Source organism: Narcine bancroftii, chromosome 13 (genome assembly GCF_036971445.1).
Source record: "Narcine bancroftii isolate sNarBan1 chromosome 13, sNarBan1.hap1, whole genome shotgun sequence".
Lineage (NCBI taxonomy): Eukaryota > Metazoa > Chordata > Chondrichthyes > Torpediniformes > Narcinidae > Narcine > Narcine bancroftii.
The window spans coordinates 26,288,156-26,313,291 of record NC_091481.1 but is presented as its reverse complement, the minus strand read 5'-3'; the positions used below and the strand labels follow the sequence as shown (position 1 = coordinate 26,313,291).

Below are 25,136 nucleotides of genomic sequence, written 5' to 3'. Positions count from 1 at the left end.
CCTTTCTCTCTCTCCTGCTGAGACTTTACCATGGCAAAGTTTAAACCTTAATTTTAATCTTTTCTTTAAGTTCCTGCACTTGCGCAAAAACTTGGGTCATTTCAATCCCACAAAGCAATTATCCATTTCACACTTGCCTGATTGCAACAATGGCATCTGCAGCGGGGATTGTTCATTCCCAGAATGCCATACAGCAGAGAAACCCCTCCATGTCGATCCCCGGCATGAAATGATGTTGTCTGACACTGGCGTTGAGCTGATTTTGCTTTTACACTAGGAATTTTAAAGGCCAATTGGCGGTTAATTCCTGTGATCACTTGCAAGTGTGAAAGAGGCTAGTACCTCTCATTCTATGTGAGCTCAAATTCTTGTTTAACCAAGGCTTTCTTCCAACAATAAATCAATTGCATTGTCCATGCACTCCTTTATCCTATTGTACATGAAATATGATGTTCTTCCTTAAATTGCAGGCATGTCTTTCTTTATTTTAGGGGACTTGCAAGTAACTAAAATGTTGAACAAACAATATGTAATATCCTGTGCTACTTTGCATTCTGGTAGGTTATTTCTAGAAATAAAGAGACAAGTATACTTACTTAATGTGAATTCGCTTTTACGAAGTGCTATGGACCTTAACTATTTTGTTTTTTGACTGAGGACCGGACTGAATTTACTGCTGTAGTAGCACTAAGCTACCACTAGGAAATTCTGACAGCTGTCAAAGCACCAGAAGCACGCACTAGAAGTCTGTGGGCTCACAGGAAAGCGAGCCTGCTATTGCTAACCTTTCCACCAATGGGGAGAGCTGGAGGCAGCACTGGGCAGTTTAAAAAGCCCAGTGTGATAATTTTGAGAGTGGTTAGTTGGTGAAGTGCGCAGGACTAACCAGTGCTTCTCTTCCAAAGAAGAGGACTCATATGCCAGAAGGGCATTTGTGAACCCAAAGGAAGGCTTTTGAGGGTCAAAGAAGAGGACTTGCGTGCTGGAAGGGCACCTGTGAACCCTAAAGCAGGCTTCGGAGGTGTGAACCTCAGTGACCAGGAGGAAGTAAAAGGCAGTGGTAGTCCCATTCAAACCCCAAGGCAGTCTTGTGTTCCCCTGACAGAGTTGACATGACTGACATGGGGGTTTTTGGCTTTGTGGTTTATTTTTGGGAATTTTCATGATTTTTGGGGCATTTCAGCCTGGACTGTAATGGTCTGCAATTTTTCCCCCACATACACTGTTGTTGATACTAATTGCCATTAAGACCTAAGTTGATGGAAGGAGAAGGAAAGAAAAGAATGGACTCAGTAGAATTTCTGGTGTAATTTTGTTGAATGACAACATTGTCTGACTGGCTTAATGCAACCTAGATTGTATACCTAAAATGGATGAGGGGGGAGGTGGGGGGGTGGTTTGGGAGGAAAGGGGGGGGGGGGGAGAAAAAGTCACTGTATATGTGTGAAAAAGAAATAGTGTATATCATGGCTAATGTGATTTATGGTGTGAAAAATTAAAAAAAAAATTAAAAAAAAAGGCTGGTGTTCAGGTGTTAAGTTTATTGAGTTAATTCTATTATTGTTAAGTTTAACACAAAATTTATTAACCAAATTAACTCATTCGTTTGTGTGCCTCCTATTTGCTGTTGGGAAGTGTAACAGAAGAAACCAGTGTTCGCTATCTGAAAGAAATTTGAATGGGTTTTCACTTTCACGAAAATAGTCTTTCATAATAGTGAAATGGGTCTTCACTTTATGCCAATTCGGTTTAACGATGCTTTCATTCCTACTCTACATTTCCTGCCGATCAGTCAATGCTCTACCCATGCTTGTATTCTTCCTGTAATTCCATGGGCTCTTATCTTGTTTAACAGCCATATGCATGCCCAAATTCACAACATCCATTGCATCTCCCGTCTACCCTACTTGTGATCTCTTCAAAAAATTGCATTAGGTTTGTCAGGCATGATTTTCCCTGAAGGAAACCACGATGACTTGAGCCCATCTTTTCAGTCATTTCCAGGTATTCTGTAACCTTACCCTTGACAATTGACTCCAACAGCTTCCTCATCAGGCTAATAGGTCTAAAATTTCCCTTCTGCTGCTTCACTCCTTTCTTAAACAGTAGGGTGACATTTGCAATCCTCCAGTCCACCAGATTCATGCTAGGAACCATCGATTTCTGGGTGATCATTACCAATGCCTCCATAATCTCTCCAGCTACCTCTTTCAGACAAGGAGGGTGCATTCTATCCAGTCCAGGGTACTTATCCACCCTGAGACCATTTAGCTTCCAAAGAACCTTCTCTCTTGTGATCTTGTCTGCACTCATTTCTCTTCCCAGACACCCAAAAGAGTCCGATATGCTACTAATGTCTTCCACAGTGAAGACTGATCCAAAATATTCCACTGTATAATTGGATCATGGATTTCCTCACCTCCATACCACAATCAGTGAAAATTGGTAAGGACTTCTCCTCCACAATCTCTATCAGCACCAGAGGGCTGTATTCTTAGTCCCCTACTCTACTCACTTTACACTATTATTTGCTAACCTCCTTTCATAATTCATATTTTCCTTCTTAATTGTCTTCTCTAATTTTTTTTAAAGTTTTCCAGTCCTCTATCTTCACCCTTATTTTTGCTTTCTTAAATGCCCTCTCAGTCATAATAGTCTTATTTTTCCCCATTCACAAATTTATTTCTTTTTTGTTTGTAGCTATCCTGCACTTTCTTAATTTTTTGCCGAAACTCCAGCCATTGCTGATCTGCTGTCTTTCTTGTTTGTGCTTTTCCAATGGACTTTGGCCAGTTCCTCTCTCATGTGACTGTAATTCCCTTTACTCCACTAAAATACTGACACATCCGACTTTAGCCTTTCCTTTTCAAAGTTCAAAGTGAACTCAATCATATTGTGATCACTGCCTCCTAAATGTTCCTTTACCTTAACCCCTCTAATCACCTCTTGTTCATTACACATCAGCCAGTCCAGAACAGCCAATCCCCTAGCGGCCTCATCAACAAGCTGCTCTAAAAAGCCATCCTTAGGCTTTGCACAAAGTCTCTGTCTGGAAATCTTGTACTGATCTGACATTCCCAATCAACTTTCATGTTAAAATCCCCCAGGATTATCGTAACACAGTCCTTCTGACCAGTTGTATTTTGTAGTCCACATCCCAGCTACTGTTTGGAGGCCTGTATATAACTGTCACTAGTGTCCTTTTATTTTTAACCATTTTGTAACTTGACCCACAATGCGATTCTACTTTTCCTGATCGTATGCTCCTTCTTTCCAATGATTTAATATTGTTGCTTACCAGCCACCGTCTCTGCCTACCTGGCTATCCTTCTGATGCACTGTGTTTCCTTGGATAGTCAGTTTCCTATAACTTCCATCCTTTAGCCATGACTCAGTAATGGTCAGAACATCATACTCTACAAGTTGCAGCTGTATAGCAAGATTGTCCGACTTGTTTCTCATGCTGTGTGCATTGAAGCATAATACATTCAGAGCAGTTTTTGTATTCACTGTGTCGCTGTCATCCGTCCAGCTATTATTTTGTCTCACGAATAAGGAAATAGTTTACCTCCTCCTGCTTCTCGCTCTTCTTCCTCAATGCTATTTTTGATGGACTCATATTCATCATCAATATTTTGGGTGTTACGAATCCAAATCAGTGCTCTGCGTGCACTTTGAGTCTTGCCTTTCTGCATTAACCATCGTGGACTTTCTGGAAGGAAAAGGAATCCCACGAACTGAATAATACCTGGAATAGCTGAAAGCCCAAGCATATATCTGGAACAAAAATTACAATAAGACTAAATTAACATGTTAGCTTCTTAAAAGTAATCAGAAAAAGTGATAACTGTTATAAAACATGCTTTAATGTGTTGGACAAAAAACAATTTCAGCAGACAATACAAAAGCACCAAACCAACAGTAATGAACATAACTTTAAAAAAAAATCTTCGGCATTCATTTACCACATTGAGCAGAGGCCATGGTATTGATGGATTAATTACATGGAAAAAATATTGCTTACATTTTAGGTGGTTAGAATGAAGCCACTGATAGATTTGGGAATCAGATTTTGAATTGTGATGACGAGGACCTAAGTGAAGAGAGGAACAGGTCCTTTTGGCCCACTGACCTCCACCTCCGTATATTTTGGGAGGAAACCAGAACCCCTGTAGAAAACTCATGCAGAAAAACTCCTAACAGACAGCGCGGAATTCGAACCATGGTCCAGATTGCTGGCACTGTAAAAGTGTTGCGCTAACTGGTATGCCCACTGTGCCGCCCTTTTACAGGACACTCCCTTTTAGGGAGGAACAGGATTCCAGTTGGCACATAAGATAAAATTCACATAATTCTGTAGCCTGAAGAATTAATCACTGTAATCTGTGTTAATACAGAACCTGAAATATCGTAAGTCTCATTGTTACTGATGGATCGGCAAAACATGTTTCAGAGAAAGGAACAGACACGGACTCTCAACAATAAAAAAAGTTGAGGAAGAACCAGAGTGATAACTGAAACAAAGTGGATAGTTATTTTGGTCAGAGCAACAAATAATCTAGTTTTATTAAACTACACAATATTCTGGTTCATTCAGAATTTAATTGGACAGCATCATTAGTTGCAAGGAGTCAAAATAAAACTGGCTATAATTCACCATACATACAAGTTGGCTTTACGTCCAACAATAAGCTACTGTGGAATAGCAAGCAAGGTTCTGGATACAATAAAATGGTGGAGAAACTCAGCTTGTTAGACGTCGGTGACTAAACATCTTGTCATGGATATTCTTACAATAAAACAATCTCTAACTATATTAGTTTATGTCACAAAGTCACAGCCTTTAACGTACTTTTCTAACTACCTATGCAAACAAGATAACCTTATTCAATGCAAATTATGTTAGATAAACTGACATTGCCAGTAAAATTACTTAAGCCTCTTCATTGTAATGTTAAATACATACACTTTACAACTCCTCCATCTTGAATGTCATGTCATGGAAAAAGATAAAATTCAACATGGGGAAGATGGACAATGATTCAAATATTATCCATTAATGAAAACTGCTTGAGCAGCCATTCTTCTTTTGTTCCTGGTGACTTTTCCATTCACTCCCGATCCACGTTGATAATTTAAAATGACTCATCATGAATGATAATGTATTTTGGTTAGACCATGTTCTAGACGCTTGAAGCACATCAAATACAAAGAAATGTTGGAGGAACACAGCGGGTCAGACAGCATTCATAAGTAGAAATGGTCAATCAACATCTCAAGTCAGGGGCCCCTCATCAAGACTTGACTGACTGACCATTTCTACCCATGGATGCTGTTTAACTTGCTGAGTTCCTCCAACAATTCTTTGCTTGTTCAAGATTGCAGCATCTGCTACTTTTATATTCTTAAGGATTTTGGATAACCAGTTTGATGCTTCTGAAGAAGATCTGTTATTCTATAGAGCTGGAGACACCAATGAAAGTAAAGTTGGGATCATCGAGGTAATACATATCAATAATGTAATCAAGGAAGCAATAGTTAAATCTATTAAACCTCTCAGAGAATCAAGGTGGTACAATCAAAAGATGTAATTTACAATTTTTTTTTTCTCTGAAATAAGGGTTATGAACATCAAATGAAGGGAGTTTAATTCAACAAGACAGAATGCAAGTTGGAGGCTGCAAATTTGAAAGTCGGTAGGGAGAACCTGAGGGAGGGTCCTGTTGAGTGAGCTAACTGACAGCTCCAATATTCAAATGAACATGCAGGATTGGTCAAAAATCTCTGCAGTTTTGTAATCCAGGAGGTGAGATGACAGTAAGATTCAGAACATTTGGAATAACAAGGGCATTTAAACATAAACCATAAAGCCTGCCCTCTAAGATCTTGTGATTGTGGAGGATTACAGATCCTGAATCCCAGCAAACGAAACAAGCTCTTAATTTTCTTTGAAAAACTTTAATATCCAAACTCACTCCAATTCCAACCACTTCCCAAAATAAATTGCATGAAGATAAAAGACTGCATTCAATTAATGACTGACAAGTTATTTTAATTTGCAATCTTAAACTAGGGCAAGATTTGCATGATGAATGGCAAGGGCCTGGGGATTATTGTGTAACAAAAGGGCTTGGAATATACATGTACATAGTTACCTAATAATGGTGAGTTGCTGTGGACTGTGTGAAGAGGGAGTTAAGGCTCCTTGTTCATCTTGATCAGCAGTGTTACAGAGAACTCTCTCATTTACAGGTTGCTCCCAGGGACACACACAAAGACAGATTTCCAGTGTTGCTGGAAGTTCATCAACTCAGTGAAGGACTCTCTTTGGACTACCCAAAACATTGGTCTTGGGCACAGTGTGATGTCAGTGAAGAAATATTACAGATTGGCTCTTTCCAGGTGTAGGAATGAGTATTGATGGATACACTGAAGTTTGGTGCAGTCAATGCAAAGGCTCTGTGGAGAAGGACAATGTTTCTTCCCCTGCTGGGTATTGAGGGGCTGAGACTTGTAGCCCAGTGCTTTAAACAACTTCAGAGGAGTAACCCCAGCAGGCCACATTAGGAGTAGTGGAGCTAAGTAGTAGAATTAAAACTGCAAGGTACATTAACAAAATGCATATCAGCCTATGATAGGAAGAACGTAAGACTGCACTGTTAACATTTTTTTTTTACTGTGAATAAAAGTTAATTTTTAGAAATAAATGTTCTATTTCAATAATCATCACCTTGCATTGACTTCACCTTCAACAATGTCTATATACATTATGGACATGTCCAGATCTTGCTGCAATTGCATCCTGCAGAACTGTCAGCTAAAATTATTCCTGTTTACTTTTCCTACAAATCTGAATCATAAAAATTGCTTTCTTCAAGTTTTTATCTTGTCTTGCATACGTGTACACCAAAATGCATTTCATAGGTCAGGTAAATAAGAATATCTATTCATAGTATTCAGATAGAAATGCCTATTGCAGATGTGATCACACCAAATATGTTTGTCTACAACCTTTTCTCCCCAACACCAGTCAAATTTTTTAAACATACAATTGTTCTATCAATGGAACACATCACTGAGGCAACTATTCAAAAGAACTGTTCATTTGTCCGCATCTGCAGACAACAATGTATTCAATTTAAAATACATTTTTTTCCCCTTGTCGCTCAACCTAAAATCTTTCGCACTTCAGGCAAGATCATTTTTATTAAAATTTTGGACTTTAAAATCATAATTCTTGACAATATTGCATATGACCTCTCTCATGGGAATGGATGGTTACAATCAGATGTGGAAGAATAATGGCATCAAAACTGTTCATATTTCTCAAAGATGAAGAAAATATTCCGTTAGAGTAGAACAGTAAGCTTTATTCTTAGCAAGACACTTGCAGGAGATTAACAAAAAGGAAAGACAAAAATCTCTTCAAAAATAAATAACATGCTCTCTGCATTCAAATCAGCCATTAATAATACACCTGAGTGGCTAATTTTAAATATTCTCCATGACAATATGGTACAAAGTCAAAAATAATTCTGTGTCCCATCATTAGTTGCACAAGGTTAAATCTTCATGACTTGCACGTGGGGTTATTTTTCAGCTACCAAACATCAGCCTTGCCTCAGTGGCATTACCTTAAGCTCGTATTTAAGAACAGGTATCCTGATATCCTGGCCAACATTTGTCCATCAACCACAATCATTTCTTCAATATGGAACTTGGCTGTGTACAATAACCACCGTTTTTCACTCTATAACCACACTGACGTGCTATATTGGATATGAACCATTTCAGTCATTTATATTTGGAAACAAGTAGTAACATTGCAAGTGAGTTGAAATAAAAAAAAATTAGATATAGAAAGAAAGAAGAAAATACCTTATTGACATGTAAATAATACACAAAATGTCAACTTTTGCTTGCTTTAAAGACACTTAAAGAAGCACCACAAGCCCCGCAGCGCGCCCCCCCCCCCACCCCCTAACCAATATGGAGAAAGGTGAGCAAAACAGACTTCCTTTAAAAACATTGAGTCTGTGTGGATTTGCCTCCATCAGCGAATGTCCATGGTTTCCCTTTTATGCTCCCGCAACCTCAGCAGTTCCATGGCCAGTTCGATCCCGTAGTGAATTCAAACTTCTAATTCTGAAATTCCAATTTTATTCAAGAAGCTGTGAACACCAAAGGCCCTTCAGGAGCCCTGCTCAACATCAGCACCTGCACGACTCATGATCCCAATACCTGGTTGTCACGATCCAGTATCCAGCAGCCTGTTGCTTCAGGCTCCTCACCCTTTGCTGGTCCACTGCTGTAGTCACCTTCCATGCAGGGTCTTCCTCCAGACTACTCCTTCTCAGCAACAGGGTGCTCTCTCATTCTGGTGCTCTGCACCAGACCACTGCTTCCCCCAGAGCCTGCAACTCTGCTAAGAGTGGGTGTCACCATCTTCAACACGGACCACCGTGGGCTTATTGATGTTAAAACTTGCACAAGGCTATCAGTGTAACAATAGTCTCCTATTTGGCTCTTCATATGCTGGAACCTTCCTGCACTCAACCCACATCCCTCAATTTCCAAATACTGAAACTCTTAAAGTAATCGAATAACCTTTTGACCAAAATTAATGCACAGATTGCAATTCACCCACAATGACAACATAAAAACATTTTTAACTTGCAATATATTGATCCTAATACATTAAAATTGCTGTTTTAATTCATTAAACACATAGTGACGTGTAACTAGAAACTATATTCAGCTGCTCAGTTATTGCTTTGTTCTTGAGTTAGCACAGAATGGAACACCATAAAGGCAGGTCCTTCATTGTTTTCTATCCTTCACCCTAGTCACTGCCCATTAAATTTCAGATCTCTGCATAGCGTTCCAAGTTGCTACCTTCCATCACAACCATCTCCGCTATCCAACCACATCAGTCTCTTGATCCTGTCGTCAGCCCTAGGTGTCGCTTTACTTAATGCTACAGTTTTCAGAAAGTTCCTAAAACATTTAGGATGTATTTATTTCAGAAGTCATTGGATATTAATGGTCCAAAAAGAGAAGCTATTGTAGCAGTGACATATGCATCCATATATTCAACATTTTGGAAATTAGGAATTCTAGTTGGGTTGGAAAATGTGTTACAAGGTATGAATAGAGAACTCATTGCAATAATAAGCAAAATTTAAATGTATTATAAAAAATTTGCTTCCAAAATTCACCTTTAATAAGCTACATCAAATATTAATGTTAAAACAATTAAAAACTTTAGTTCACATAAAATTGGAAAACAAAATATAATCAGAAATACAGATCAAGAATGTGAGATTTGGAAAGATATTCCTGCACTTATTTAAGGAGTATTGCATCTATTCCAATGCAAGGAAAGGTGTCTAAATCAGGATTTAGCAGCTGCTACAACAAATACACATCTAACTGCTAATATTTGGAATAATTAAATTAGGTTAATCCAAATCTTCGTCCTCTGCCACATTGTGTTATTGTAGTGGAAATGCTCAGTCCCTCCAGGAAAAAGATTAAGCATTTAGAGTGCATAATGTATTGAGCAAAATAGTTCTGAGAAAAAACAGTTGTCCCAGATCAGGAATAAACAGTTCCAAAACTACTTTATCCAGAGTGCACAGAATCATAAAACTGTTACAGTATGTAATAAGGTCAGCAGCAAAGTTGGTGTGACTGAAAGCAAACAGAAGTAATGGAAATCCAAAGAAGGCAGTATAATGATTTGCAAAATCATGCAACAGACAAAACATTTTCTACCTGTGAAGAATAATCAATTCTGTGAGAAATTATTTTCACCAAGAGTCTTCCTGAAGGGAAAAGGAATATGGAGTAACTGGATGGCAATTAACCATTGCACAACACCGAAACAAACCCTTTGTCTCAACTTCCTAACCAACCATGTTGGCTATGCGAGCTAATCCCATTGGCCCACATGAGGGGCAATGTAACGGATTTGTGCTAATCTTTCGTTATAAAATTTAGATTTCTTAGGTTAATTTGTGGGCTAGATATAGGGTCACACACAGGTTACATTACATTTACAGAAACTCAGAGTTCATTTTCCGAGTCGATGCGTCTGGAAAAACAAAGCCATAAAGCTGAAGTAGTTTCTTAATTGAAAACACGAGTACGACATGTGGCTCCTAAAAGCATTTTTGTGTACATTCAGCATTATGCTGGCAGCCATTTCAAAATTCAAGTACCATTGGAATGACCTGTGTAGATTTCATGGAGTCACATAACCACAAACAGAGAGGAGGTCAGACGTTTGTGGATGTGAAGTAATAAGTTGTGTTTTGGACAGATATGAATCTGAAACAGTGGTGATGTTGTGTCACACGATTCCAGAGAAACATAAATGAAGACAGAGAGAGACATTTTGAAACCAGTTGGAAGAAACTGACTCTCCTGTGAAAGACACAGGATAAAATAGTAGTTTCTGGAGTGAGGAGATGCTGTTTTGTATTGTATTATCCTCATCATAGGAGATGCACAAAAAAAAAATCAGTGACTACAAAAAGAGTCACTTCACTGTCTCTTTGAATAAGGGGGACAGTTTCAGAATTGAAGATACAGTAACCAGAAAAGGTACTGTTGTGTTACTCCTGGAAAAAGGGAACACAAAACAAATGGTTGTAAATTAAGAAAGACCAGTTTGCTCTTGATTAAGAATGAATTCAGTGGAATACAGACTCCATAACAATTAGGCAAGAGGGAGTTTGTGAAATCACTTGGAGGAAGAAATACAACTTAAAAGACTCGCGAGTTTAAAGAGATCTAAAGACAATGTTTAAAAGTGCTCCATAATTAGTTCTGAACTGTAATTTAAAAATCTTCAAGCAAAACAAAAGATGCTCGATGCTGAAGTTTAAAATTGACTTTTCAGACTCAAGATTAAACTGTAATGTTTTGAATTTTGACACACATACCTACATTTGCACATAGTGGGAATTAAGTTTAGAGTTAAGAGCCCAGAGGACCCATAAACCCAACAGCAATAGATATTCACCAAGACAAATTGGTACTTAAAAGTTGCTTTTAATTATTTTAAACATGAAAACTGATTCATATTTTAACTTATCACTATTGATTTAACTAACCTAACTTGACCCCTTTCTATTTCTAAGCACATGTGTGTGTAAGTTCACAGTCCAATCTCACTTCTCATTCTTCCAAGTTTACTGGTTACAGGCAATTCTTATACTGTGCACAGAACTTAACATTTATGAAGTTCACCAGGTTTTGGTGCTTGAAAGGTAAATGGTTACCACTCAAGAAGGTTCTTGTCAGTTTTCAGAAAGAGATTTGTTGTTCCTTTTTAATCAGCCACTCTAGTGTCTTGCTGACAAAACTTGCCCCCTCAGGGTTCTCCAGATGATAATCTCTTTATTTCAGGTCACCACAGAGTTCCTCGTTTCTCTTATTCCAAGTGATACATTAGACAGCTAGACCTCTCCTCTTGTATGGACCACAAAAGCTTTGATCAGGCTGAATAAAGAACTCACAACCAGTCTTCCAAATGGGGCTTTCCACAAGCTTGCCAGCTTGTCCTGTTCCAGTCCCAGCTGCTTTTGCTGACTGTAACACTGTAGAAGTGGTGTGTGTGTGTGTGTGTGTGTGTGTGTGTGTGTGTGTGTGTGTGTGTGTGTGTGTGTGTGTGTGTGTGTGTGTGTGTGTGTGTGTGTGTGTGTGTGTGTGTGTGCCCGAGAGAAAGGCTGTTTGACTCTCTCTGCTTGCAACACCACATGGCCCTCTTAGAACAGCTCTAGACAATCGGCAACTCTGACAAGATCTTTCTTCTGTTTCCTTTTTGTAAACAATAATCCATTAGTGAAGTCTCTTGGGCATTATACAAGAGCCCCAGTATTTCAAATAAGATCTGTTTTAAAGTGTTTGTGTGTGACCAACTCAAACAAACCTTTCACAATTTATCTCCCAAAAACATTTTTATATACTTTGTCACATAAGTAAGAAATGTTATGTAATAATAGATTATTAAAAACTATTAATTTGAATTTTTCATTGTCTGGTGAATTTTTCATTGCTGTACCTTGGTTGGTACTAATAAAATGTTATTAGTTTTTAACAGGCATAGATAAGGTCATAGTCTGTTTTCCTAGAATAAGAGAGTCTAAAATTAAAGGGCACAAGTTTAGGATGAGGGAGAAAGATTTAAAATTAGACCTGATGGGTAATTTTTTTTGCACAGAGGTCTGTGTGCATATGCAACAAACTGCCAGAGGAAGTAGCAGAGGCAAGTAAAATGACAACATTTAAAAAGACTTTTGGACAGGTATAGGTAAATTACATGAGCTCAGATGGACAACTTGGGTTAAAAAGCCTATTTCCATGCTGTATTTCTCTAGGAATATGACTAAAATACATAATAACAAGTTTTGCTAAGCCAATATAATGTTCACACTTGAAATATTCAACTTACTTTGGTCTCTGGGGTTTTGGGTTGTGGAACAAGTACATGTTTACTCGAATGTGATTTAATATATGGAATTCAAGTTGCAATCAGAGACCCTTATTTGCATTATGAACTGGTATTTACAATAGGGCAAGTTGATGCAGCCTGTAGAACAAAATTGATTCCATTAAATGATGAGAATTTCTGAATGGGACCATCTTGCTTCGTATGAAGTAGTTCTACCCACAGAGGTAGTAGAAAAATAGAACTCATGCCCATAAAAGCAATTAATGGGAGGTAATATCCAAGTTTTAAATGTGGCACAAAATTTTGTAAGCAAGGACCTAATAGAAAAATCAGAAAAAGTGAAACAACTTTTACAGATCAACATGATCTCACTGAATACTAAAATTAGTTTATTGTGAAACCTTATACTTGCTTCTTTCCCTGCAGACTGAATAAAAGCAGCCAAATCTTGTTTAAGGATTCAAAAAAATGTTCAGATTTGCAACTTGCACAGAAAATTACAAAATATCATTACAGTTAGCCATCAAAAATCAGTAATATCAACCATGGTTGTTGGACAAATCTTTTGCCACCAGGTTATAAAATTCTATTTGCAAGAACAACCTTCTAAATAGTTTGTGCAACATTTTCGATTTATCTATGGAAAGTTAAGCCCCAGATAATTATTGATGTAACTTCAGTGAAATGATGGGAACGTCAGATCAAGAAAAATATGATCAACTTGAACAAACATGAAAAATAAGGCAAAAAGAAAACTCCAATAATGAGCATGCAGAAATTCAGCCAAAAAAGTTATTGAAAAGGTCTTGAAAAGCATCATTTCGCATTGAAAGTCATATATTCAAACTTCTTCAAAACTTTTCAATGGTATTTGCAACTGCTCCATTTTGATTAGAAAATAGGAATTCAGAACTGTATCTGCAGAAATCCAAATCTTCAAGAAACAACAAGTAATTAATTAGTTTGCTATAGGCAGTGAAATTGAATTCATTTTATTCTTTGTTGCATATACAACAATTAAGCCATTCATTTCTGCGTGGATCCTAGCAGCTAGCATTCTGGAAGAGGTCACGAACTGGTTCCCTACCTGCTCTCAGCCCATGTACATTTCATGGCAAAGAAGGAGACCTTAAAAAAAGGTAAAACAGAACAGAGTTTATACAGTAGCCAAATGAAATGCAAAACCAAAACAATGAATTGCACTTTCAATGTTGACAAGTTTCTATTAGCAGGAAAAATATTGTTGAATGATAACAGATGCCAGTCAGATTTCACAGTTAACAAATAAAAGAGCAACTGATAATTATCTCGAACTTAAATTGATACCATTCTAGGATCTATAAAGTCTTCTCCTATTCTCCTCTCCTTGCACACACCCCATTTTTCTTCTTCATTAGTATTGTGATCACTGGCCAATATTTTGGACTTTCTCCACGTTTAATTTTCTTGCTGAATCTTATCATCTTAAGTTTCATTTTTATCTATTTAGCATGTACAATGAAGGAAAATATTCAATAGAGCCTCAGGTATAGAAGCCAAAATAAAGTGGCACAGTCAACAATGAAATATTAGAAAGGGGCAACCAAATAATGTTTGATGAAATGCATTTTGAGCCATTATTAAATGCTGTAGGTTTGAGTTGAGACATGCTGCGGATTGCTGGAGACTGGCTTGAGACTGAAGGAGTACTAGGTTTCAGAACCGAGATGTGAGAAGGTGCCGAGGTCAGGAGGGACTCCTGGGGGCCTGGGATGCTGAAGGCTTCCTGACGAGGTTTGGATCTGGAGCGTGGGTTTCCAATGGTTTGAACTGAACTCTGTATAGCTGCAGAGACTACGGAAGTGCTGGAAGCAAATCCTCGGACAGTGATTCTGAAGGGACTCTCTTTTGCTTCTCTTTTTCTAATTGTAAGAGATGCTGGGCAATTTCTGCTGACGGCCAATTTTTATCTGCTTTACGTATTTTATTACATGACGATAAAAGAATCTTGAACACTCAGTGCTGAAAGAAGTGAACAGAGTTCATGCTGGAGAAATATTTCAAGAAGGAATGTTTGTAAAACTGTTGTCAGCTCCAGAGTTGGAGATGTGGAGAGGAAAGACTCCACAAATACTGTGAATGAGATTAAATTGGAGGGTTATTTTCTTGGAAGAAAACATGACCATGTCTTTGAGATACTCTGAAATTTAGACACGTGGAAAATGGAAGTATGGTCAGGAACCCAGCATGTTAAAAACTGAGAAAGACACCCAAGTCTGTGGTGGATGAATGAAATGAGAGGTCTCAGATGAGTGAAAATAGCAGCTCAATGCAGAATGGCCAGATTAAGCAAAAAGCCAAGGCTGTGCACCATCTTAGTCAATCAGAAGCAACAGGTGGGGCAGAGAATAATGAAAATGATGGGAATGTTATCACAGGCAATGCAGAGCCACAGAAAATAGGAATAGGTGCTGACTGAATATCTATTTTGATATTCTTTTTCTACTTTCAACCCCCATATCATTAGAAGCGACAAAATACAATTAATCCAAGATAAAAATCAGATCAGCAGAGGGACTGACATGATCAAGGGAAGTAGAGAACTGCAGAGATGAGATTTTAAAAAAAAAGCAGGCAACACTCTTCTCGAAAATTTTACCTATTGCCAGAGTTGAGAACTTTTCATTTCTTTCATCTTTTCCAAAACAACTTCTCCACTCCAACCCTTCCACAATTTATCAAATTCATGGCAGTCAATTCAGTTGAGACTTATCTGTTTTGATTCAGAACTCCATTCTACTATGGAAATCTCAGCTGCACATAATGTTAGTGGTTTACAGCCACTTTTTGAACTAACAATTGTTCCTAGGAACTGCTAAACTCTTGCCATGCAAATAAAGAGGATTCACACCATTTGTTTCAGCAAATAACCTTGTGTCATTTATTTGCCATTTTCTTCCATAACCTTCCAACTCCCAGTCTGCCCTTCTCTACCATCTCACATCCTGCATGATTCGCTCCTTCACCTCAGGTGACTGCAATGTTGCCCTTGATCCTATTGTTGGCCCACGCATGTGCGTTTTCGCACTTGAGCACCACCTCTATTGCGCCACCAGCAGTGACAAGCCCTATGCAAGGCCCACATTTGCGTGTGGCCACAATAGCATCCCCAGCTCCAAATAATGCGAGGGGGTGACTGTCTGGCTCTGTAGTGCCACATAATGGACTGGTGGATTGACTGTCTGGACTGATCTAGTCTGGCACTGAAGAGTTGACAAGTTGCGCTGAGGCCTTGTGCCTTCTCTAGTTTAGTGGGGTTGTAGTCAGTTGGTTCTTGACCTATGCTGGTTTTAAACAGTGAACAGATACAGTGTCAGTCTTTTCATTCCAATGGATCATGAAATTTTTGGGCTGGCACTGGATGACTTGGTAAGGGTCATCATAAACCTTCTGAAGTGGATAGTGAACAATGTCATGTTCAACCAAGACATGTGCAACGTCGTAGGTTGGCTAGAATGTTGACCATGGTGGCTGCTTGCTGTGTTGGTCTGATTGATTGCATGAATTGCCACTGACAGTTGACACAATTGGCAGGGCCTACTGGTCTAATTTTAGGAACAAGGTCGAGAAATTCCCCGGGAAGTATTTGGGTGGTGCCATAGACTATTTCCACTGTTGAACAACCTCAGTCTGCTTATATGTCTGTATGAATGCTGAGCAGGTCTCTGGGCAACCATTTGCTCCACTGGGATGCATTACCCCCAGCTAACAATGCTGTTTTTAGCTGATGGTGGAAACATTCGATGTGCCTGTGGACTGTAAGATCTTTACAGGCGAGCAAATAGGATTACCATCTTGATAGTGGGAGTGGATGTTCAAATGAGAATCTGGGACAAGAAAATCACTGTGTGTGATCTTAGTGGACCTTGGAAAACTGACAAGTAGGTCTCTGCCCATAGTGCTTAATATGTGGCCAGGTGAAACGTTCAGTAACCAGCTTGATTATCACTTTCTTGCTTAGATGAGAGAGGCTGTACAATGCATTGGACTTCCCAACACATCATTGCTGGCACAAAGGCTCTTGGCTTCTTGGTGAACATATTGTCCCACCTGAGTCGCCAATATACAAGTCTTCCAGTTTGAGACCTGTGTCATTCTGGCTGCACTGACTGAGCTTGGGATCAGTGCGTTGTGCCAAAGACATTGCATTGATATCAATAGTTGATGTGGTGTGCAAAGCCTTCACTTCCAGTATGGTTAGAGCATCAGCCATTAGATTTGATTTCCCTCAGATGTGCCTGATGTTACTGGAGAATAGCAGGACGAAATCCAAGTGGCATATTTCCCACGGTGAATGGAGCTGCGTGCTTCTGGAAAAGGTATGTGTAAGTGGCTGGTGGTCTGTTCGATAGGGAAGGGGTGATCTTCCAACAAATGGCAGAAATGCTTAATGGCAAGGTAGTTGGCCAGGAGTTCTCATCCGAACATTCTACATCTCATCTTAGAGGGCTCAGCTGAAAAAAAATGCCAGATCTCCAACCTGCCATTGACTCATTGCTCCAAAACGGCTCCCACCGTGTTGATAAGAGGCATCTGTGGTGAGTGAGAAGGCGCCATTGGGCTTTTGGTGGACAGTGTAAACTGTCTTCAGATTATTGAAAGCCTAAAGCACATCTCCACTTAAACACAAAGGTTTCTTGAAAGTTGATTTTTCTGGTTCTTTGATGGAAGTTGATTTTTCTGGTCCTTTGAGGAGGAAGAGGGACATGGCAGCATTGGGTAGAAATTCACAAAACAAACAAAATTAAAGAGTCAATAAAATACCAAAAGAAAACTACACGTTGTTACACCTTTCCTTCCTTTGGAAGAATCAACACATTATCAAATTCTACACTATTGTTTATAAATACAAAATTACACAGTGTGATCCTTAAAAGAAAAGTAGAAATCAGAAACAAAGAAAAAAAGAAAGACCTCCCTCCCCAAAGTAAAATGAATAAAGAGGTAATTCTCCCATATAATCTGATAAAATCATCTGCTTTCCAAAAGCATCGACATCCAGATGAAACATTGTGATTCATCCAGATCTTAACATGGACATCACTTGAGATAGTGGTATTGGAGACTGGAGTTGGTGGTGGGTGGGGGTGAAGGATAGAAATTTATCATCCCAAGAAAAAAAATCCCATAACTAGGTGAACTAAATGGGCATAGGGTAGTTTTGAATTTCCTGCACCTTTGGTGAGATGCTGTTCTTCATAACACAATGCCCCCAAAAAAGGAGCATTCACTGCCATTAAAAAAACATTTTTTTTTTCAGGTTGATTACAAACCCATACAGTACTTGTTGAGTCACTGGAACAGAGTCATGAAATGGTTCCTGAGCTCTGCTTTGTTCATGCTTGCCACCAGAATATCATTAATGTAAATATATTTGAAAGAGAGGTCGTAGGGTATGTGGTTCATAAATCACTGGAACAATTGAGCGGAGTTTCTCAAACCAAAATGCATCTGTAGGAATTCAAATGTACCAAAAAGTGTAATCATTGTTTTGGGAACATCTGCAGGCTCAACAAGGATTTGGTAATAGTCAGGTACAAAGACGATTCTCGTTACATCAGCTTGTTGAAGATTCACCAAGAAATCCTGCAAATTTAGGATGCTGTTCTGGTACGGGCTCATTCTGTTTATTCCCAGAAAAAGGGCTCAGGCTTGAAACGTCGGCAATAAATCTTTGCTTTTTAAGGACCGACTGAATTCCTCCAGCATTTTGGGTGAGTTTTTACTACAATCACAGCATCTGCAGACTTCCCTATTTCATATAATTAGCATTCCCATCAGTAGCTTCCCTCCACCAATTCTGAATTGAAGATATTTGCTGATGTCCAGAGTTTCAATTTCATTTGCATCTCCTCAGAAAATTAGTTGTCTGTGCCTTCATACAGCAGCAACTGGTAAATTATTCATAAGCTTCAATTGATACCATACAGTTGCCAGCCAATGACCATCTCCAAAAGAGATGGCTCAACCATTTCAATATGATTGATTGAATTTCTATTGCAAAGTCCCCATTATCAACATCTTTGAGATTATCACTGGAATTTAATTTGAAAAGGGCGGACAAATAATACGGTTTGCCTGTGACAAATAATTCATCCCTCCAAACCTTTTCTCAGCAAAGAGCGTCAGCAATCCTTTGTAATTCTATCCATATCTCAAGAGTGCAGTTCCAACAAAGTTCAAGAAGTTTTAACGCCATACTGGAGAAAATAGTATGCTTGTTTAGCATCTCTACCATCAGTTTGTTTGCTACTGGAGCCAGTGCAGTTACTTGCCAAAGCTGCTTCAACAGCACAGATTTTGTTTTTTCAACAGATACATTATCAACAGGTGGAAAGGAATACTAACAACTCCAATATTTCCTCAGTTATAAATATACATACTTTTTATTAAAAGAATTCCATAGCTAACAGCATTGGAGGAGTTGCTTCCACACAGACTGAAGCTATTCAAGTGAGGCAGCTCAGCAGAAACTTGGTGGATGAGGGAAAAAGCACCAATGCTGACCTTGCTCGAGAATCCAAGAATAGGATCATGGCGAGTTTAAAGGAATCATAGGATACAGACACCTGGTGAATCAGATGCCAATCACTGAAAGTTCCAACATTAGGATAGTTAAAGTTTTTTTTTAAATGGCATCAATTCATATGTCTTGTTACAGTGTGTTTTTGGATAAAGGGCTCAAGGTTTTGTCTCTTTCCCTTTTTTTCTGCAATGGCTAATTGCTTTTATGTTTTGATATGGTGTTGTTTCCTGACAGACTCTGGTCATCATTGTCTATTTTGCCAATCTGCTTTACTTTGCCTTTTCTTCTCAACATTCCCTTGACCAGAATCCTGTGTCAGACAACCCATGGGACTGTGGCCATGGAGGACCAGTGAGGGGGTTCTGTGGTCAGCTGCTGGCGACTTGACATGAGGAACCCACAGAAGTTGCGGGCTGCTGTTGGGAGACTCACGCTGGGCTGTGGATTGCTGGAGACTGGTTCGAACTGGTGGGAGGGGTATCAGGTATTGGAACATGGATACAAGGTCTTAAGGGTGCCAAAGGGTCCCTCACTGTGTCGGAGGTTTGGATCCGGAGCTCAGGTTGCCAATGGTTTGGACTGGACTTTGTGGCTGCAAAAGCACTGGAGGTGAATCTGCAGACACTCTGTGACTCTGGGGGCCTCTCTTTTGCTTCTATTTCTGATTGAAAGGAATGTAGGCAGTGCCTAGGCAATTCTTGCCAGTGCCAAATCTGTCTGCCTCGCAGCAGGGAAAAGGAAATTTCATGTGAAGGACACTGCTTTATTATTATAACAATAAATTGAATCTCATCTACAATTATTTAGTTCAACCACCAGTATCCACTAGGATACTGTCCCAATCCCAATTCAAGTGAAGCCTGCCCAATGGAACTAGCTCATTCTTTTTTCATTATTAGTCGCTTTCAGGTGGCCAGAATATCCGAATGTAAAGCTGCCTAAAGTACCCAAATGAGGCTGTTGGGAGGCCATCTGAAAGTGGAGAATCCAGCCCCGAGGAGCACTTACCTAACCCTCCTCAGGGAGGTATATTCTCCGCATCGGAGTGCTCCCCCTAGGCACCTGAAAGCAGCAAGGCAAAGTGGCTAGCAGCTTTCAGGTGCCTAGCAAGGGGCAGGCTGATGATAGTCAGCTGGCGACCCGCTGACAGCTACCCTCCACGCTGCCGACAGCCCCCCAGTGCGGGACTACGGGGCTGGAGTGACTGATGCTCCAGCCCCGTAGTCCCGCGCCAGCCACTCCAGCCCCGTAGTCCCATGCTGGGGGAAGGGGAGCTGTCAGGCAGCGGGGAGGGGAGCTGTCAGGCAGCGGGGAGGGGAGCTGTCAGGCAGCGGGGAGGGGAGCTGTCAGGCAGCGGGGAGGGGAGCTGTCAGGCGGCTGCCCCTGCCCCGACTCAGGAGCCAGCGTTTGCTCCGCAGTAATTTCCCCGCTGCAGACCTTTCAGGTGGCAGAACAGCACCTTCAGCGCTGCCACCTGAACGTCCCTTCGCAGGCACCCGCAGCCACTCCGGAGCCGCATTCTCCCGGCGATTCCACCTGAAAGTGGCTATTGATACTAGTGTCTCCTGAATTGAAACCTATTTCTCTTACTCCAATCTTTGAACCACACATTCAACTCTATTGACCAGATGCCAATTCACAGTTGTCTATAATAGTCCAGAAGTGATTACACTTTTGGGGGTGCTACTTTTTAAATTTGAATCCTCACTGAGAATATTCCTTCAATAGAACTTCTTTTCTTTTTAAATATTTTGAGAATTTTCAATCAACATGCAGTCAAAATGAAAAATAATCAAAAAGAAAAGCATCAATAATAAGAACAAAATAATACAAATTTCAATCCATATTTTGATATTAAAGAAAGAAAAAGTCAACATATGATTCATTTATCATAAAGAAAAATTACAATACTACAAAAACGCAAATTCAATGTCCATGATGAACCAAACAATAATAAAAAGATAATAGACAGAAAGAAGAACTAAATAATACAAACCTTCCCACCTGACAAAGTAACAAGAAGAAAAGAGAAAGAATAAGAAGGGATTGACTTCACCTAGGATAAACCTCACTCCCATAAAGGGACAATAATCTGACTTATCTAGGGTCCTCGGCATTTGAGGACTACAGGGAAGAGACAGAAGGGGTGAAATTTACCCTGATATACCTTAGGTATGAATTCCATATTCTTGAAAATACATCTTGCATGTTTCTGAGGTTATAGGTGATGTTCTCCAGGGGGGGCTAAACCTAATTAGGAATCAGATTTCCAAGTAACTGCTATGCATTTCCTGGTCTCTGCTAAAGCATGCATAACAAATTTTAATTGGTATTTTGACAGCCTCATTTTAGGTCTTACGACTTCTAAATTTCCCAATAAAAATAATTCCGGTACCTGAGGGTATTGAATTCCAGCAATTTTTTTTCCAGGAGAATTACCCACATCTTCCCAGAAAGGCCTCACTTTAGGGCACGTCTAGGTTGAATGCAAGAAAGTACCCGTTTCTCAAAATGGGGACAAGAGAGCAAGGGGTCCTTTCACCTAAAACATCCCTGACTCAAAATATGTTAATTCCATTAATGATTGATAATAAAATCCTGAACTCTTGGTCCCAGAAAGGAGTCAAGTGTATTGAGGATTGTTAAGAGCAGGGACAATTTATAACATTTGAGCAAGTTAGGAATAAATATGGAGTTTTAAATAAATCTTTTTTTCTGCTATCTTCACTCAAGATCTTATTTAAGGGACAAATTAGATCTAGTTCTAACCTTACCATAGTGTAATGAAATAGAGACTGGTTTGAAAAGGGAACACAAAAAAAATTATTTCAAAAATATATTCCTTACTACAGGTGGGAACCCCTAAACAAGGGCTTGATAAATCAAGACAAAAGGTGGGAATCAGATTTGGGTATAGAAATTGATATATTTTGCTTGTCTGACTTGTGTCGGGGAAGCATGATTAACACAATTAATATAAGGAATCGGCTGGTGTATTATAACTTCTTGCACCAACTGTACCCTACTCCACAAAAATTACACAAATTGAAATAAGAGATATCAGACCAATGTTTTCGGAAAAGAACTTCTTTTCTTGATTCTCACATCTATCTCATGCAGTTTTAAATATACTCAATAGCTGAGCATCCATAGCCCCAGATAGAAAATTCCAATCGGAATGCCTAAGTGTCATGCTTCCAGAAACTCTAGTTGGAGCAAGCCCCCTCCCAGAGTGTGACTGGGGCAGGAATCCAGACTGTGGGCCAGGTGTACAGCTGGAGCCAAGTGTGGGGCCCACAACACCAACAAGGTGGATCGGTTTGCAAATGCAGCCTTGGTATATTTCCTGTTCCCTTTAAATTAATGGGGACATTACAGTACTCTGCACAATGCAAAAAAAAAAACATAAAAGAATGTATGGGTATAAATAAGAGTACCATCCTATAGTCCAGAAAATATGTTGACCCAATACCCCGAGAGTGGTTAATTGTCAGAATATTACCCGTGCTGCCCAATTATGTACTGAGGATTATAGTGCAATTGACCTAACTTTTGAACAGTGGGTGAAACTGGTGGCTGGCATTGTAAGTATTGCGCTAACAAAAATCAGAATTGTCATGAGCAAGTCATGAAATTCAATGTTTTGCTGCAGCATCATTGTGCAAACATACATATAACCATCTTATATTACTATAAAAAATAAAATAATAATAGTACACAAAAAGTAAGGCAGTGTCTTTGCTTCATTGATTGCAGCGGGGAAGAAATAGTCCTTGTGCTGTTGAGTGTTCGTCTTTAGGTTCCTGTATCCTTTCCACAATGGTAGCAGTGTGAAGAGGGCATGGCCTGCGTAGTTTGGGGGGGTCTTTGAGGATAGAGGCTGCTTTTTTTTTTTAAAAAAAAACATCATGTACATATCCTCGATGGAGTGAAGTCTGGTGCCTGTAATGTTGCAGGCTGAGTTAACACCCCTTTGGAGTTAACCCACTACGCTAACCTAATTTTTGGCAATGTTCTGAACTTGTAAGGTTATACTATCCCAAATCTTTATTATCTGCCACATGTCGTTGTTTTCTTGTTCTATTTCATAATGGAATGTATATTCATTTTGAATATTTTGTCAAATATTACTTTTCTTGTTTAAATGGCAAACTTTATCCTATCCTAATGAGCCCATGCTTCTTAACATCTGCTTAATTAACCATGCTTAATTATCAAGTTGTAAACTGATTCAGATTTTCACAAATTGAAAACAAAACTCATTATTGCTTTTCCCTCAAAGACCTAACAATGAGACTTTTTGTGAACTTACCTCATTATCCCTAAAAAAAGGTGAAAAATAGATAGATCTGTAGTCGGCTCTAAGGCAATATATTCCTGCAAAGCAGGATGTCATAGTCTGCAGTCCATAAAGATCGCTGGCTGATTGCTCCTTTTAAACAGTTGCTCCATCAGAAATAGTGCACAAAATGAACCAACAACTGAAAGAGGAAATTTTAAGAACAAATGGTCATCTTAAAATCCACTGAAATCTATCATAATTACCTCTCTGCTCCTCCGCACTGCAATTCAATCCATCTCCCGGCAGAACAAAATTTTTTGAGCTTTTATTCTGAAGCTTTACAGCTGTTTTGAGACTCTTGCACGTTTTGTTCAACTGGTGTTAATGGTCAACTATTTCATAATTTTTGTTTCCATTAGATCCTATCCATTTTATAAGTTAGTTCCCATCATTAATTCTGCACATCCCATTTTTCTTTACAATTTTCCACCAAAGTAGCAGGCTTTCACTAACCCCCTCTCAACATTTTCTATTTTAAAATCTTAAATTTCTAGTCATACCCAATAATTCCAATATCAGGAATGACTACACTCTATATTCAAGCATAAAAAATGTTTTAAATGCACATGATTAATCCATTTTTTAATGACAACCTTTCTTGTTTAAAATCAGTTAGAAATAATGCCACCCATTATATTAATTGCAACCAGCCAGTTAGTAATATAGTAAAACACCTGGTATCCAGCACCTATGGGGATTGGCAGATGCCGGATAAGTGAATTTTCCAGTTGCTTGAGATTGCGTGTTCAGCATACTAATGTCGAGGCCCGCCAATTTTAAATTTCCGTATTTATTTTTTGCAATTATTTTGCCGGTTGCTTGAGGCTGCTGGTTGCTTGAATTTCTGATAATGGAGTTTTACTGTACAGGTGCTTCAACTTTTACCCCAAATACAAAAAACTGAACATTTTTTTCCATGGATGTCATCTATTCACTAAAGCTTGCATTTGTCACCAAACACGAGCCGATGTGACTCACACTCAACTTACGCGTGAATATTCCGTGTTGGTCCACATCGGTAATTAGTGGAATCCGAGGAAATCCTTACTTTATAAGCCTCCCCTCAGAGACTTTCAAAACAGGATGAGACTGTTTGATTGTTAAACAAGAAGGAACTACTTTTATGCACGTCATGATTTAATGTTCGTGATGATGACGGGGTGGAGGTTTGGCGTGTACCTTACCTTGCTTCTAGCCCTGGAGCAGTTATTTGTCGGTCGCAGGTCTGAACTCCCACGGGGCCCTCTCCTTCCATTCCCTTGGAGAGCATATGACCGAGTCAGAGATTACACTGCTGTCACTGGTAGTTCAGTCCCTCCGATTCCAGGGACAAGATGTCATGCCGACTGGAGCACATGGATGGCATGGAGTTGTGACGTTCCACACATCAAAAGTTATTTTTTTTTCTTTCTTTTCTTTGGCTTGGCTTCGCGGACGAAGATTTATGGAGGGGGTAAAAAGTCCACGTCAGCTGCAGGCTCGTCTGTGGCTGACAAGTCCGATGCGGGACAGGCAGACACGATTGCAGCGGTTGCAGGGGAAAATTGGTTGGTTGGGGTTGGGTGTTGGGTTTTTCCTCCTTTGCCTTTTGTCAGTGAGGTAGGCTCTGCGGTCTTCTTCAAAGGAGGTTGCTGCCCGCCAAACTGTGAGGCGCCAAGATGCACGGTTTGAGGCGATATCAGCCCATTGGCGGTGGTCAATGTGGCAGGCACCAAGAGATTTCTTTAGGCAGTCCTTGTACCTTTTCTTTGGTGCACCTCTGTCACGGT

General features: G+C 39.5%; 1 protein-coding gene and 1 long non-coding RNA gene across 7 annotated transcripts in view; both read right to left on the bottom strand.

Annotated features, from left to right (window-relative positions):
- The window catches only part of LOC138749012 (proton myo-inositol cotransporter-like), an 80,188-nt gene that overhangs the window by 40,029 nt on the left and 15,023 nt on the right, over positions 1 to 25,136 (bottom strand). For all 6 annotated transcript variants that reach the window (XR_011348366.1, XM_069910027.1, XM_069910026.1 and 3 more), the window contains exon 3: positions 3,569 to 3,777. Coding sequence is in view for 5 of the 6 variants with exons in the window: in XM_069910027.1 (XP_069766128.1) it covers positions 3,569 to 3,777 (209 nt within the window). In the remaining variant the exon portion in view is untranslated. The remainder of the gene's footprint in view (positions 1 to 3,568; positions 3,778 to 25,136) is intronic.
- On the bottom strand, positions 7,962 to 23,379 carry LOC138749016 (uncharacterized). The gene is made up of 3 exons (XR_011348368.1): positions 23,338 to 23,379; positions 13,548 to 13,588; positions 7,962 to 12,598 (listed from the first exon to the last, which is right to left on the bottom strand). It is a non-coding gene; the product is annotated as an uncharacterized lncRNA (long non-coding RNA).